Source organism: Chiroxiphia lanceolata, chromosome 3 (assembly GCF_009829145.1).
Source record: "Chiroxiphia lanceolata isolate bChiLan1 chromosome 3, bChiLan1.pri, whole genome shotgun sequence".
Classification (NCBI taxonomy): Eukaryota; Metazoa; Chordata; class Aves; order Passeriformes; family Pipridae; genus Chiroxiphia; species Chiroxiphia lanceolata.
The window spans coordinates 1499292-1512587 of NC_045639.1; the positions used below are offsets into that span (position 1 = coordinate 1499292).

At 42.5% G+C, this 13296-nt stretch overlaps 1 protein-coding gene across 8 annotated transcripts in view; it reads left to right on the forward strand.

The window, feature by feature from the left end:
- Positions 1–13296, forward strand: part of EML6 (EMAP like 6) — an 85473-nt gene that overhangs the window by 40388 nt on the left and 31789 nt on the right. For 5 of the 8 annotated variants that reach the window (XM_032684119.1, XM_032684123.1, XM_032684126.1 and 2 more), the window contains 11 exons: positions 316–528; positions 1171–1338; positions 1836–1945; positions 3730–3848; positions 4586–4772; positions 5260–5365; positions 7919–8012; positions 9918–10018; positions 11509–11711; positions 12493–12604; positions 12775–12902. In XM_032684119.1, the coding sequence (XP_032540010.1) occupies positions 316–528; positions 1171–1338; positions 1836–1945; positions 3730–3848; positions 4586–4772; positions 5260–5365; positions 7919–8012; positions 9918–10018; positions 11509–11711; positions 12493–12604; positions 12775–12902 (1541 nt within the window). The remainder of the gene's footprint in view (positions 1–315; positions 529–1170; positions 1339–1835; positions 1946–3729; positions 3849–4585; positions 4773–5259; positions 5366–7918; positions 8013–9917; positions 10019–11508; positions 11712–12492; positions 12605–12774; positions 12903–13296) is intronic. The other 3 variants (XM_032684122.1, XM_032684125.1, XM_032684127.1) reach the window with 1 other exon arrangement.

The window sequence follows — 13296 nt, forward strand, 5'->3', positions numbered from 1 at the left end:
ATTTCTTTGTTAGAAGTGATGTGGAATTATAAAGTTTTTCCACTTTTTTAGGTTTTAGCATCTAATTCTAATTAGCATATAATTCTCAGTAGTATGATAATTAATTCTAATAGAGCTGCATTAGAACTCCTAAGATTTGTGATGGCCTCAAACACCACAAATGTGGGATTATAGTAATTTAAAGAAGATTGTGAATCTTTTTAATTGAGGTTAAAAATTAATCCCAATCAGAACACACAGATAGATTTGGTGAAAAGAAACAGAGTTTACTAAAAAGCAAATTATTACCTCAATTATGCACTTGCACGTTTTCAGCTGGGAAGCATCTCACCAGCAAAGACGAGATCAAAGGAATCCACTGGGCCTCCTGGACCTGTGTGATCGGCTCAGAAGTGAGTGGGATTTGGCCCAAGTACACAAACATTACAGATGTCAACTCGGTGGATGGCAATTACAGCAGCTCCGTGCTGGTGACTGGAGATGATTTTGGGCTGGTGAAGTTATTCAGATTTCCGTGCCTAAAGAAAGGTAGGACACTGTTTTGTGTTGCTGACAAATGCAGTATTTACCTTAATACCACATCAGTGTATTTCCTATTGGTGGCTTTTCGTTCTTGTATATAATTCATAGGAGTGTGTGTACAATACAAAGATGAGACTTGAACCTCTCAGTTTGTAGCAATTCCCTGCCCATACAGGGTATGTACTTGGTTTTAGAACTGTTGAGAATGTGGCTGTTTCCTCAGGGTTTGCACTGCGCCAAGCATAAAGCCAACAATAAATAAAACAACCTTTTGGCTTTCTGTGATCTTGAGTGTTTCATTTGATATCACAGCAGTGTATTTTCCAAATTTGTGTTTATAGGACAAGATGTAACACGTGTGTAGAGTTCATACTGGCAGTCATGGCAACAAAGGGGAAGATTAAACCCTGTGTGTTTTTAATTCCTGCCAAGATCTAAGTACTTTCTGAAAACAGAAGATATTGTTCATATAATTTTATGTCACTTATTTTTACATTATAATTACTTTTGTAGCAGAATATCAAATGAGGCATTTGGGTATTGTTTTCGCAAGTGTCTTTAGACTGTGTTTCCCTTAAAAGCCCAACTTTATTGGTTATGTTAATTTTTTTCTTCTTCCATGCCAACAGTTCCCTTGTTGTTTTTCAGGAGCCAAGTTCAGGAAGTACGTTGGGCACTCAGCACATGTCACCAATGTCCGCTGGTCCCATGATTTCCAGTGGGTTTTGAGCACAGGAGGTGCTGATCACTCTGTTTTCCAGTGGCGCTTTGTTCCAGAAGGGATAACAAATGGCATCCTGGAAACCTCTCCACAAGGTAAACGTGGGCTCTGCTGAAGTATTTATCAAAGGAAATCAGCACAGAATGCAGCACTGCTGGAGAAGCTTTTACTGAATTAACAGCAAATATTTTTGTTATCATTCTCTGGAGTTGCAGACGCTCAGGATGTTTGGGCACTTGGCTTTTCAAAGGCAATCGTTTATTTGAGGCAAGGGGCATTAGAAACTGCTGCAGTATGTGTAGGAATACATGAGTAGTATTCATCAAACTGTGTGAAAGAAGACATTTAAAGGGACCAGATAATTAAATTTCCAAGCTTAGCCATGTAACTTGCATTCAAAAATCTGACTACCTGTGTTGAATCGTTCAGTTGTGTTTTGCAGAGCAGTCTCACAGGCAGCCCCTGCGATTTTAACAACTGCCTCTGCTTCCAAAGGTCTTAGTGCTTAGCCCAGAGTTTGAGTTCTGCCAAAACATCCCATCCCATTTCTTTGGCATTCAATGTGTTCAATGTGTTGGTTTTGGTTTTGAAGCAGAGGGTGGTGTGGATTCCTACAGCGAGGAGTCGGACTCGGATTTATCCGACGTGCCAGAGCTGGACTCCGACATCGAGCAGGAAGCTCAGATCAACTATGATCGCCAGGTGGGTGGGAAGGAACGCTCTATATAACCTGACAGGTCATACTAACTGTTCATCACACTAATTGGGATGGTGTTCAGCAGGTTGCACAGCCAATATACAGATAAACCCAGAGCTTACTTCAGCTGGGGGGAGAATTTAAAAGGCTTTGGAGAAAAGAATTTCCAAGGGTTTTGGGGGTTGGAACTAAATGATCTTTAAGGTGCCTTCCAACCCAAACCATTCTGTTACTCTACCTTCTATTTACAATTCACTGGAACCTGATTTTCAGGAGCTGTTGTCATTGTGAATCAGACATCACCTGTCACCTTTACTGTCCCCCGTGAGGTGCAGTGGTGAAAGGTCAGGAATTCCTCAGAGCAGGACTGGGACCTTGTAAGAAATGTGGGAAATGCAAACTAAGCTTGGTTCAGGTTGGTTTGAGGGATTTAATGGAAAATTCCCCTGTAATGTGCCATGCTTTAGCCAAAGGCACCCTTTGTCTTGTCACCTCACTTTCCAGGTTCTGCAATAAATTACACAGACCTTTCTGCCAACGGCTTCTTTTGCCTGTTTATTACAGAGATCAATCACATTTGGCAAATGAAACGGAGGGTTTTGTCAAATTTTCTCCTTCCCCTCTCTTTCACTCCCAAGTCTCACTGCAGTGCTTGTCCCATCCTCCTCCTCCTCCCCTCCTCCTTCTCCTGTTTTTTCCATCTGTATTCCAATCAAACAGCATCCTCCTCCACGCTGTCTGTGTGTCAGAGAGGACATCTGGGTTTAAAAACTAAAAGTGAAAAGAGTTGTAGGCAGTTAAACAGCAACGTTCCAGGCAGGTTAATGCATGGAAAAGCCAGAAGCAGCTTAAAATAGCATCTTATATAGGAAGTGTGAGACAGCTCTGAGCAGAAGCTGCACTTGGCATTTTGTTAAAGGAAATAATTGACGTGGAAACAGAACCATTAATCTTATGTTGGGAATTGGGGTTTGGGTTGGGTGTTTTTAATGTTGTGGCTGAAGCACATAGAGGATTCTCGATTTCAAGATGCATCAGAAAACGTTGCTCCTGTTTTCTGTTGCACTGAGGAGCAAGAGTAGATGGGTGAGAACGTTCCAGATAAAGTACATACACTGTGCTAAGGCTCTCTGTGCCTTCCATTTCAAAAGCTCAATTCTGTGAACACCTTTCTTCCAAAAATCTGGTGTTCTGTGTTGGCACTCAGGTAGATTTCTGTGGGAATGGCAGTTTCCTTGTCCATTTGTCCAAGAGACAGAGAAAACAAACAATCAAGCTACATTTCAGTGTTATAATGGATTTTGTTTGGGACCACGACTCTGATGATCCTTCAAACATCTTTAGCAGCTCCCCAGAGTTTCAGCATTTCTGAAATGTTTCAGTGGAAAGTATTTTGTGTCTTTAGAGTATTTATAGAGCTGTAATTGTACTTTGGCATTCTGGAGACGTTGGCAAATTCACCGATGCTCAGCTTTGAGCATGGACCCTGGAGCACGTATGAATTGAAAACACTTAAAGATTTCCAGTCAATATTTACATTCCTTTTCACTAACTGACACTGGAATCTTCTAGAAATGATGCATTACTGCTGTTCTGGGCCACTCAGGTCAGGGGAGGTGATCATCCAGAAGAAGGGTGGTAGCAATAGTGCCTGGCTCTGTGTTGTAACTGCTGAATGTCACATTAGCACATACTAAATTTCATAGGTGAAAGAAAGTGCCTTTTACTCATATATACAAACAGTTGGAGAACCAGAGCCGTGCAGTTAACTTGAACACTTCTCCTCCAGGTTTACAAAGAAGACCTACCTCAGCTGAAACAGCAAAGTAAAGAGAAAAACCACTCTGTGCCCTTCCTGAAGCGAGAGCGAGCGCCCGAGGACAGCCTGAAGCTGCAGTTCATACATGGGTAGGGTAATACTGGGTAATACTTGTCATTTCTGAGGGGTTCACCTTGCTGGGATGCTTTAACAATTCGTATCAGAGCATTAGCCAAGCATTTTCTGCTGCTTACCCACAGTAATTTGTTTGTCATTATTACCGAGGGTAGCTTTTAGAATATCAGACATAGGTTTTCTTTTCTCAGTTGTATTTCAGGGCTGGGCTGGACGGGGCTCTGAGCAACCTGGGGTAGGAGAAGGTGTCCCTGCCCACGGCAGGGGGTGGAACTAGATGGGCTTTAAGGTTCCTTCCCACCCAAACCAGTCTATGATCCTATTTGTTAAGGAGCAAGGGAAGGTTACAATACTGTAGCCATTTGATAAATGATACATTGGTGTTGCATTTTGTAAAATTACATTTTACACTGGCTGTTCCCTACACCCGATGTCTCCTGGAGCAAAAGTAAGTTGCTTATGATAGCTGTGATTTCTTAAAATGCCTGATAGTTTTCTGCTTGAATCCCATTCCCTGTAAAACTTACCTGGACACAGTTTTTATATGCTTTTGTGAAATCAGTGCTAATTTAGGCATTGGGTGCAAAATAAACCGTGAGAAGCTTCAAGAATGGAATAGTCTGTGGGGAATGGTCTGGGATGTTTTTGAGCTGAGGTTGAGCCCACAGGACCCTGTGCTGTTACCGCACAAACGATTTGCAGAGTTTGTTCCCCGCGTTCCCAGGACTGAAGTGCTGTGTGCTGGCTGCAGGTACAGGGGCTACGACTGCAGGAACAACCTGTTCTACACTCAGACAGGGGAGGTGGTTTATCACATCGCTGCCGTCGCCGTCGTCTACAACCGACAGCAGCACTCGCAGCGGCTCTACCTGGGCCACGACGACGACATCCTCAGCCTCAGCATCCACCCCGTCAAGGACTACGTGGCCACAGGGCAGGTGAGGGCTTACAAGGGCTTACAAGATTTATAATTAGGAAAAATGTAAAAATGTGCTCCTCTTTTTCCCTAAGTCTGGTGTTTCCTCCCGTGTGTCGTTTCCTGTATCCGTGCCGAGCCGAAAATGGTCTGTGCCTGAGGAGGTTTCGGACTTTCGTTGGTCAGTCACAGTATTTTTGTACTGTAGGAGCTTTCAAAAGCTCAGATAAAAGCTGGTTTGTGTTGGACACTACTGATATCTGGTACTGAATATGATATATTCAGTGTGTTCTTGTACATTCAAACATCAGGATAATTTATCCCACGAATGTGATGCCGAGTAATGTCATTTTAGAGACCATCCACTGATATTTCTCTGAAAGAGAAAATGGGTCTTGAAAAAGATAAAACAGGGCAAGTGGGAAAGTAGTTCCCTCTGGAGTGCTTTGAAGATATGATAGTGCTCGTTACCTGTGTGGGCAGATGTTCCAATGAACCCTCTGATTTAGGTTGGAAGGGATGCTGCTATCCATGTTTGGGACACCCAGACACTGAAATGTTTGTCCCTGCTCAAAGGCCAGCACCAGAGAGGAGTGTGTGCACTGGATTTTTCAGGTGAGCCACAACCCACATTTATCTAAATGATAAATTAAAAAGCAACCCTTGAGATGAAATGTTAATTTAAATAGCTGTAAAATTACACCCAGCACCAACTTCACATGGAAGTCTGCTGTCTGTGTGGATGAAAATAGTGTGTGTGGTAAAGTCAGCCTGTCAATAATTGATTTTGGTGGTGTCTAATAGATAGTGCCAAGTGTACAGCTGGAATTCTGGTGGCTGTCTACACAGTGGTGGAAGAATTTAAAAGCAGGCAGGATGGTGACTCAAAGTGTATCAACAAGTTGGAAATGTCATCTCTGGGCTCATACAACTCTTCACATTTTTCAGTGGGTTTACAGAAGAAGTAAATATGACAAACAGTTGTCTGCTGTCTCTCCTACTTGTCTTTCTGAGTTGGGTGCCCTGAGCTATCTCAGTTTTTAAGGGATAATTCCTGTGTGCAGCACTGAAGAACATCAGCCATATGCTGGGGACTTATGTACTTCTGCATCTTTATAAAAGGGCTTGAACATTTATTCTCCCTCATTCTATTGAAAAAAAGATTACTTTAACTGAATTATCCTTTCCTTAATCTCATCTTTTTTCAATTAAACATAACTTATTTCATGTTCTCCTCTCTAGAAACGTGGTAAGACTCATTAGGACATAGATCACACTTATGAGACAGGACTGTATGAAAGAAGTGACTTCCACAAAGACAAATATGTGGAACTGAGTCATATTCCATTAGCAGAAGAGGAGCCTTGGTGTCCATCCAAGAGCTGGAATTCAGATGTGGAATTGCTGACCCACTGTGTGTTTAACCCAGCTCTGGGAGCAGATTTGGTACCAGGAGAAGGGAACGTGGATAAGGATGATTTAGTTGCCAGTGTGTGCATAGATGTTGAAAATCTCCTTGTTAAGATCTTTAGTTGAACAAATGCTCATATATTTAAAAACACTTTGTGGTTTGCATTGTTATCAAGTAGGACTTTTCTGGGAATTAGAATCCACATACCTCTGTAAAAGTCTAAAGAATAAGCTGGCCACATATTCTGTGGGCATGAATCTGTACAAAAATATTACAGCTCTTTTAAAATGTAGTGACCACTCGACGTTGCAGTGTTGCTTTAGGACCTGATCCCAAGAATAATGCACAAACTGCATTCCTGACTGGCTTTAGTTCGTGTTCTTGGCACAGACAGAGGGGACAGTTGTGCAAATATTGTGGGCTCACAGGGCTACCCTGGTCTTATGCAGGGAGTTTTCACTGTGTGAATAACAAGATATTTCAAAATTGGATTCAAGTCACACTCCTTGGAGCTTAAAGAGACAAAGCTGAAGCTCCCACCCCTGTGTGGCTGTGGCTGCTGTGGCAGCTGACTCTGTACCTGCTTCTCTCTGCCCTTCAAACCCCCCGTGGGCCTGGGCGGGGTCCCTCCGGTGGGACCCTGCTGTGGCAGTGGGATTCCGGGATGAGAACCTCATTCCTGCAGTGTTTGGTTGTGCCCTCTGGTGGCTGATCCAACATCCATGCCCTGGGATGTCAGTGGGAATGTGCAGTCCATGTTAGTGCACAAACCCTCCTGCTCCAGGTGAAGAAAGTTTCTGTCGTTGTGTTGGTTGGGTTTGCTTTTGTAATAAGCTCAGTTTTGGTTTCCTGCCCTGCTTTTCTACTTCATTCCTTCCTGCTTGCTTCACTGCTTCCTTCTGGGCTTGTTTCATTCAACTGTGAATTCTTTTCCTCATTCTGAAATTCCCTTTCTCCTTCTTAACTTCTGTGAGAAGCATCATTCCCAAATCAGTGCTCTTGTTCAGCCTCTGCCCAGCTCTGCTCCCTCCAGCTTTAACTTTTCCTCAATTAAATAACTAAGCCAATAATCAGCTCCTGCTGCATCCTGTGAAGTTCAGTTGTCTTGTCATGTACTGCAACAATTGCAGCTTAGTTTTTATAATTTGCCAGACTTTCCGGACAGAAGTTTGTCTCTGAAAGTTTGTTAACAATGGTGGTGTTTATTGTTATTTCATGCCTGGGTACTGTTAAATTCTGTATTTTTCTTCTTCACATTATCAGTAGTGCTGTGTCTTTCCTGCAGTGAAAGAGGAGAGCCAGCAGTTATTTTTAGCCTTAAAATTTTCTATCATATTTATAGTTTCATCACATTGCCTATGAAAATTTAACCACCCAGTTCATTCTCTAATAATTCTTTTCACCATTTCAAGCAAAAGGAAAGAAGCATCATCTGATCAGAAATATTTCCTATAAAATGTGATGTGAATTTAGTGTGCTTGGGCTTTATGAACTTGACTGTCGTTGTCTGTTTGATCCTTCCTACCTCCCTTGTACTGACACAAGGAATGGTTTTTGTCTGCTTTTGGGAAAGATCAATGATTTTGTAAGGAATATATCAGGGAATTGGAACTCCAGTCTCTCCAACTATTAATTCTGGTTTTTTGCTTTATAATACTTCATTAGGAATTCAGTTTGCAATGTAATTGTGTTCATTGCCTGCTCCATTCTCAGCTAGAGCCTTAGCACCTTTAACATGAAGTATTGCTTCTGTGCAGCTGATGGGAAGTGTTTGGCCTCTGTTGGGCTGGATGACAATCATGCCATTGTGTTCTGGGATTGGAAGAAAGGGGAAAAGCTGGCAACAACCAGGTGAGAATACACAGGGTATGAATGTCCTCTCTGGTTACTTTGTTTTGAGTAGCATGATCCACATCTTTCCTATAAACAAAGGAATAAACCACAACTCCCTCTGCGACCAGAATGGTGCTTCAGAGCAACATCCCACATTAAAACCCTGGGATCTGCAGCTCAGTGTTTGGAAATCAGGAGTTCCCTGGCCTTTCTGATAGCCATGTTGATATGGAGCTCATTTAAGGACTTGTAAGTGAAGTCATATTTTATAATATTTTATATTATATTTTCTCCCGATGTTATGTCCTGACCCAGGGCAGAGGTTGTCAGAGGCATCACTTCCTTTATGCATTGGATGGCATGCTGGGTTCCACCAGTGTACACAGCAGATCACTTCTCTGAACAGAAAAAGCATTCCCTCTAATATAGATTTTTCAAGGAGTGCTGATCCTGCCTTTCCTCTGAGTCAGCTTTTCCTGAGCTGTTTGCTCTTTGCAGTTGCTCACTGAAAGCTCAGCCAATAACCCCGTAGCGAAGAATCATCTGCAATTCCTTGGAAGGACCAATGTTGGGAAGAGAATTGGATTAAAGTTTACATGTGTGCTATTTTATTCTCAAATATTGAATTGCAAGAATAGTACTAGGTTGGAGAAGAGTCAGACTGTTTGAGAACCTGGTTTCTGTCTTGCCCTTGCACAAAGCAGAGGTGCCTGGGAGGTCAGGGACCAGAACTGAGCAGAATTCCTGTAAGGGTGGACACACGTACCAGAAAGGAAAGGAGTTAATTCCATTTGCTGTCTGCAGCCACATAACATGCAGCATTGCTCAGGAGAAATTATGGGTATAACTACAAAAGAGTGCCTGTGAAAGGCATTTATTATTATTTTTCTTCTGGTTGCAGCAGCAGCCAGGTTTTCCCGTGGCAGCACTGTCTGGTGGTGGTGTAGCAGCACTGAGGGAATGCACGTCTGACTCCATGTGTGCACCCATAACCTCTGTCAGCCACACAATTTGGTGTCACACGTGCACTTTCTTGGGCAGGGAGGTTTTAAACCCTGGTTAAAGCCTGTGCTGGAGGATTTGCTTGGCAACGGCCTTGGCTGTGCTGGAAAACATGACATTTTCACTGGCTTTGCAGTCCCAGTCTCGCTGTCTCCAGACAGATTGTGCCTGACATGCGGGCAAGGAACACCTTCTGTATTCCCAGGCTGACCTTTCAGCTTTCAAAAACCACGAGCTGTGTCTCTACCTGGCTCATGGTGCTCACAGGACAGAGCACTCGGGTTCTTCTCAGCACAAAATGCTGTGTGTACCCAATGGACCTACTGTTATTGCTAAGCTGTTAGTTGGGAAATATGCAGAGACCTCACAAAGAGCAGGAAAAATCAATTTATAAATGTATACCTCAAAAAGCACAACTTCCATTACCAGAGAACCAAACCTGAAGGTGTCTGTGCTGCTGAATGAACTGTTTCCTAAATTATAATTTCATAATCTGTTATTTTATTTTTCAGCTTGAAGCACAGTAGATTAAACACTCCCTCATTTTTCTTGTCAGAGTATTTTTTCATATTTATTAGTTGAGTTCTCATCCATTTAAATATTTATGTTGACCTTTAAGCCTTCTCCTAATTGCCTTGCCCTTTGTTTCCTGCTTCTTCATTATGACTTAAATGAACTGGAATTCAGTGGGAGACAATTTTTATTCCCCACGTTTCTGGACTCTAATTCCCCTGTGGTTTATGCTCAAATTCATCCCGCCACCTCTGTGGGGCAAAATTCCAGGGCTAAACCCTTGCAGATTACAAATATGGCTCTCTGCCTTTTGTTAGGTGGGGAAATGATTTACATTAATGATTTAATTAGTTTGAAATGTTAAGTCGTCCCTTGCCATGTTTTTTCTTATTTTTATCTTTACTGCAGGGGCCATAAAGATAAAATCTTTGTAGTGAAGTGTAATCCACATCATGTTGACAAACTAGTCACAGTTGGGATGAAGCACATCAAGTTTTGGCAGCAAACAGGTATTTTATATATTGACTATTTTATATATAATTTATATAAGAATGTGTATATTTTTTAATACAGGAACACCATGTTCTCAGTTTAAGAATTTGTTTTGTTTGTGAAGCAATTTTCCAGTTACCAAAATATTGAAGGGGTGAAAAGGATTTCCAGGTAATTGTGTTTAATCACACTATTAAGGAATTCTCCTGAGCGAAGCATCCTTGGCTCCCAGAGAACATGCAGCCCTGAAATTCCCTTAGGCACATGATGGCCCTCCTTGGGAAAATTTGGCAGAATTTGTATTTTATCCATGAGGCTAAAAATCATGATATGGTATCACAAGAATCAAGATATCAAGGTAATATATTTGTTGTACAGCACAAGAGTTTTCTAAATAATGTAGAATGAAAATGTATTTTCAGGTATTTAAAACCAGGGTAAGATTTTGCAAACCACTAAGGGAAATACTGAGGCTGTTCTGTCAGACTGAGAAAGGTCACAGGGTTGGGTTCTGATTGAGGGTATTTTTAATTCTGGGCTGGATTTTTCATTCCTCATTAAAAGTTCTTCACACTTTTAATTGTGCACACATGGCACAAGTACTTGGTATAAAGATCTCGGGGAGCATCTTCTGTGTGTCAAACTCAGCACAAGGGCAGCTAAAAATAGAACTCCAGGCAGCTCAAAATGAGATGGTTATAAGAACTTCCTACACTTGTACCACGCTTCAAGCCTTCGAGTGGTTCAGGTGCTCTGTGATTAAAAATTAAAACATTTAAAGTGCAGGTTATTTTTGAGGTAATTAGGTGGACTTGCACTGCTGTTTGCCAGATCCCATGGCAGGAATGTGCACTGAGCAGTGTCTCACTCCAAGAGCAGTCTGTCTGCAATCAAAATGTGTATTTTGAATGGAGATCTCCCAGTGCAGTGGGGGCTCGGTCTGGTGTGAGCTGTGCAAGGCACAGGACTCGACACCAGGCCACCACTGCAGAGGGGATTTTGTAATTCTATGTGTGGTTTTGTCTATAAGCATTAATTCATGGGTGTTATGGCCACTTCTGCTTTCTGAACCAAGGTAGGGCTGTGGCAATTTAGTTCCCTGACAACCAGCAGAGTAACAAATCCTGCCATTTCCTCTGCAAAGCTGCTGCCAGATTGTCAGGTTGCCAGGGGACAACTAAAACAAACCTCTAGTCATGGTCACCTACAGAGAAGCAACTTGGGAAAAGCTGCTCTGGGCAAAAAATACTCTGCCAGCCATTGTATTAGTTCTTTTTGCATCATTCCTCCCCAAATTTATCACTTGCTTGGAAAGACCATTTGAAAACTGGAGTCAGTGCTGCTCCAGAGCTGTCATTACTGGGCTGACTCTCTTTGATTGTGCTTTTGCCGTGGGATTTCAGGATTTCCATTATCTGCTGTGCCTCAGGCAGCCACAGGAGACGACGGGGGAAAATATTTGTGCTTTACCAACCCGAGTAGAAAAGGCCTTTTGTGTGTGCTGCAGGTGGAGGCTTCACATCCAAGCGAGGCACGTTCGGCACCGCCGGGAAGCTGGAGACGATGATGAGCGTGTCCTACGGGAGAATGGAGGAGCTGGTGTTCTCTGGGGCTGCCACTGGAGACATCTACATCTGGAAGGAGACCCTGCTGCTGAGGACAGTGAAAGCCCACGATGGGCCCGTGTTTGCCATGCATGCACTGGATAAGGTGTGTGTTAGATCCCATCTTTAAAAGAAACTGTGGCAAAACGTGTTATTGGCATCACACAAATGAGTTCAGGACCAAGTTTTGCCACTGGCAATTTGCAGGTGTTGCTAAGGGAGCATCCTTTCTGAGATTACAGTTTCAACTGTAGAAGGTACAGCATGAGGAAAATGTTAGCTATTAACATTTTTATACAGCCAGGTCAATTAAGATCCCTGTGGTTCAATCCTTTCTGGCCCTAATTGATTGTTCCCAGCTTTTCCATCAGTTTTTCTGTTTGATCTTAGCACTGAACATCCTCTCCACTTACTTTTTTGTTGGTTAGTTATTTATGCTGTTTTACATTCACTTGGCACAGACAACCTACCAAGGGAATTAATCAAAGAATTGGTCCCTAATGCATTATTAGAGCTCGGGTTGAAGCATCTGTTAAGTGTATTGAATTGGGAATAACTCGAGAAGCTATTATTCCAGCTACTGCTTCTTCTAAGGATAAAACCCGTATTTTCCCATAGTTTATTTCCACATGCAGACAAACATCAAGGTCCAGCATTACTGCTTACAGCAGTATGTACTCTGTGTGCTTTTAAATCTTTATAATCTAGAAAAGCAGCTCTAAATCTTACCCCCCTGTATTTTTTCCCTCCTAGGTACAGACTCCAGTATTTTTAGTTTCACACGTGAATAAAATGCAGGGGAGACTTTCCTCTGCCTTTGGACATGTTTTTAATCTTGCCACAGGAATGCTGACACTGGTGTGTGTTTTCCCTCTGTGATTGCACAGGGCTTTGTGACCGGTGGAAAAGATGGAATCGTGGCCCTTTGGGATGACATGTTTGAGAGGTGTCTGAAGACATATGCTATCAAAAGAGCAGCACTGTCTGCCAGCTCTAAAGGTATGGTTTGTTCAGGGTGTTCTGATGAGGGTTCCAGCAGTTCCATCAGGCACGTGCACCTCACCTTTCATGGTGTTGACCAGGTGTAATTATATATAAACTGTAGGTGATGTGAGGCTCCCCTTGATCTCCCAATAAACACGTGACATGAATATCTTTGCATTGTTCAGGTTTGCTTTTAGAAGACAACCCCTCAATCCGAGCCATCAGCCTGGGCCACGGGCACATCCTGGTGGGAACCAAAAATGGAGAGATCCTGGAGATTGATAAAAGTGGGCCCATGACTCTGCTTGTCCAGGTATTGGGGGCATCTCCCAGATCAGACCATTTCCTGTGGAAATACAGCACATGATGAGATTTTCCCAGTCATTTTCTGTCTGTTTCCCTTAACCCTCTTGGCCACCATTCCTTTCCTTGCTCAGGCAGAAATTGGTGCTTTCTTATGTAAATGACTTTGAGATTCACTGTGGATTATGGAATTCTGAGGGTAAAAACAACAGTCCCTCGAGTTCAAAGGCTGATGAGACTGTGGATTTTTTAGGCACTTAAGTTTAGGATACAACATAAAAATGAGAAATGAAGGGTAGAACTAACACAATTTATTTTATTTTGACAGTGTGGTTCCATTTATTTCCTTTGACAGTATATTGTGAAGGATCCTGTGAAAAATGGTAGAGTGATAACAGCTTTCT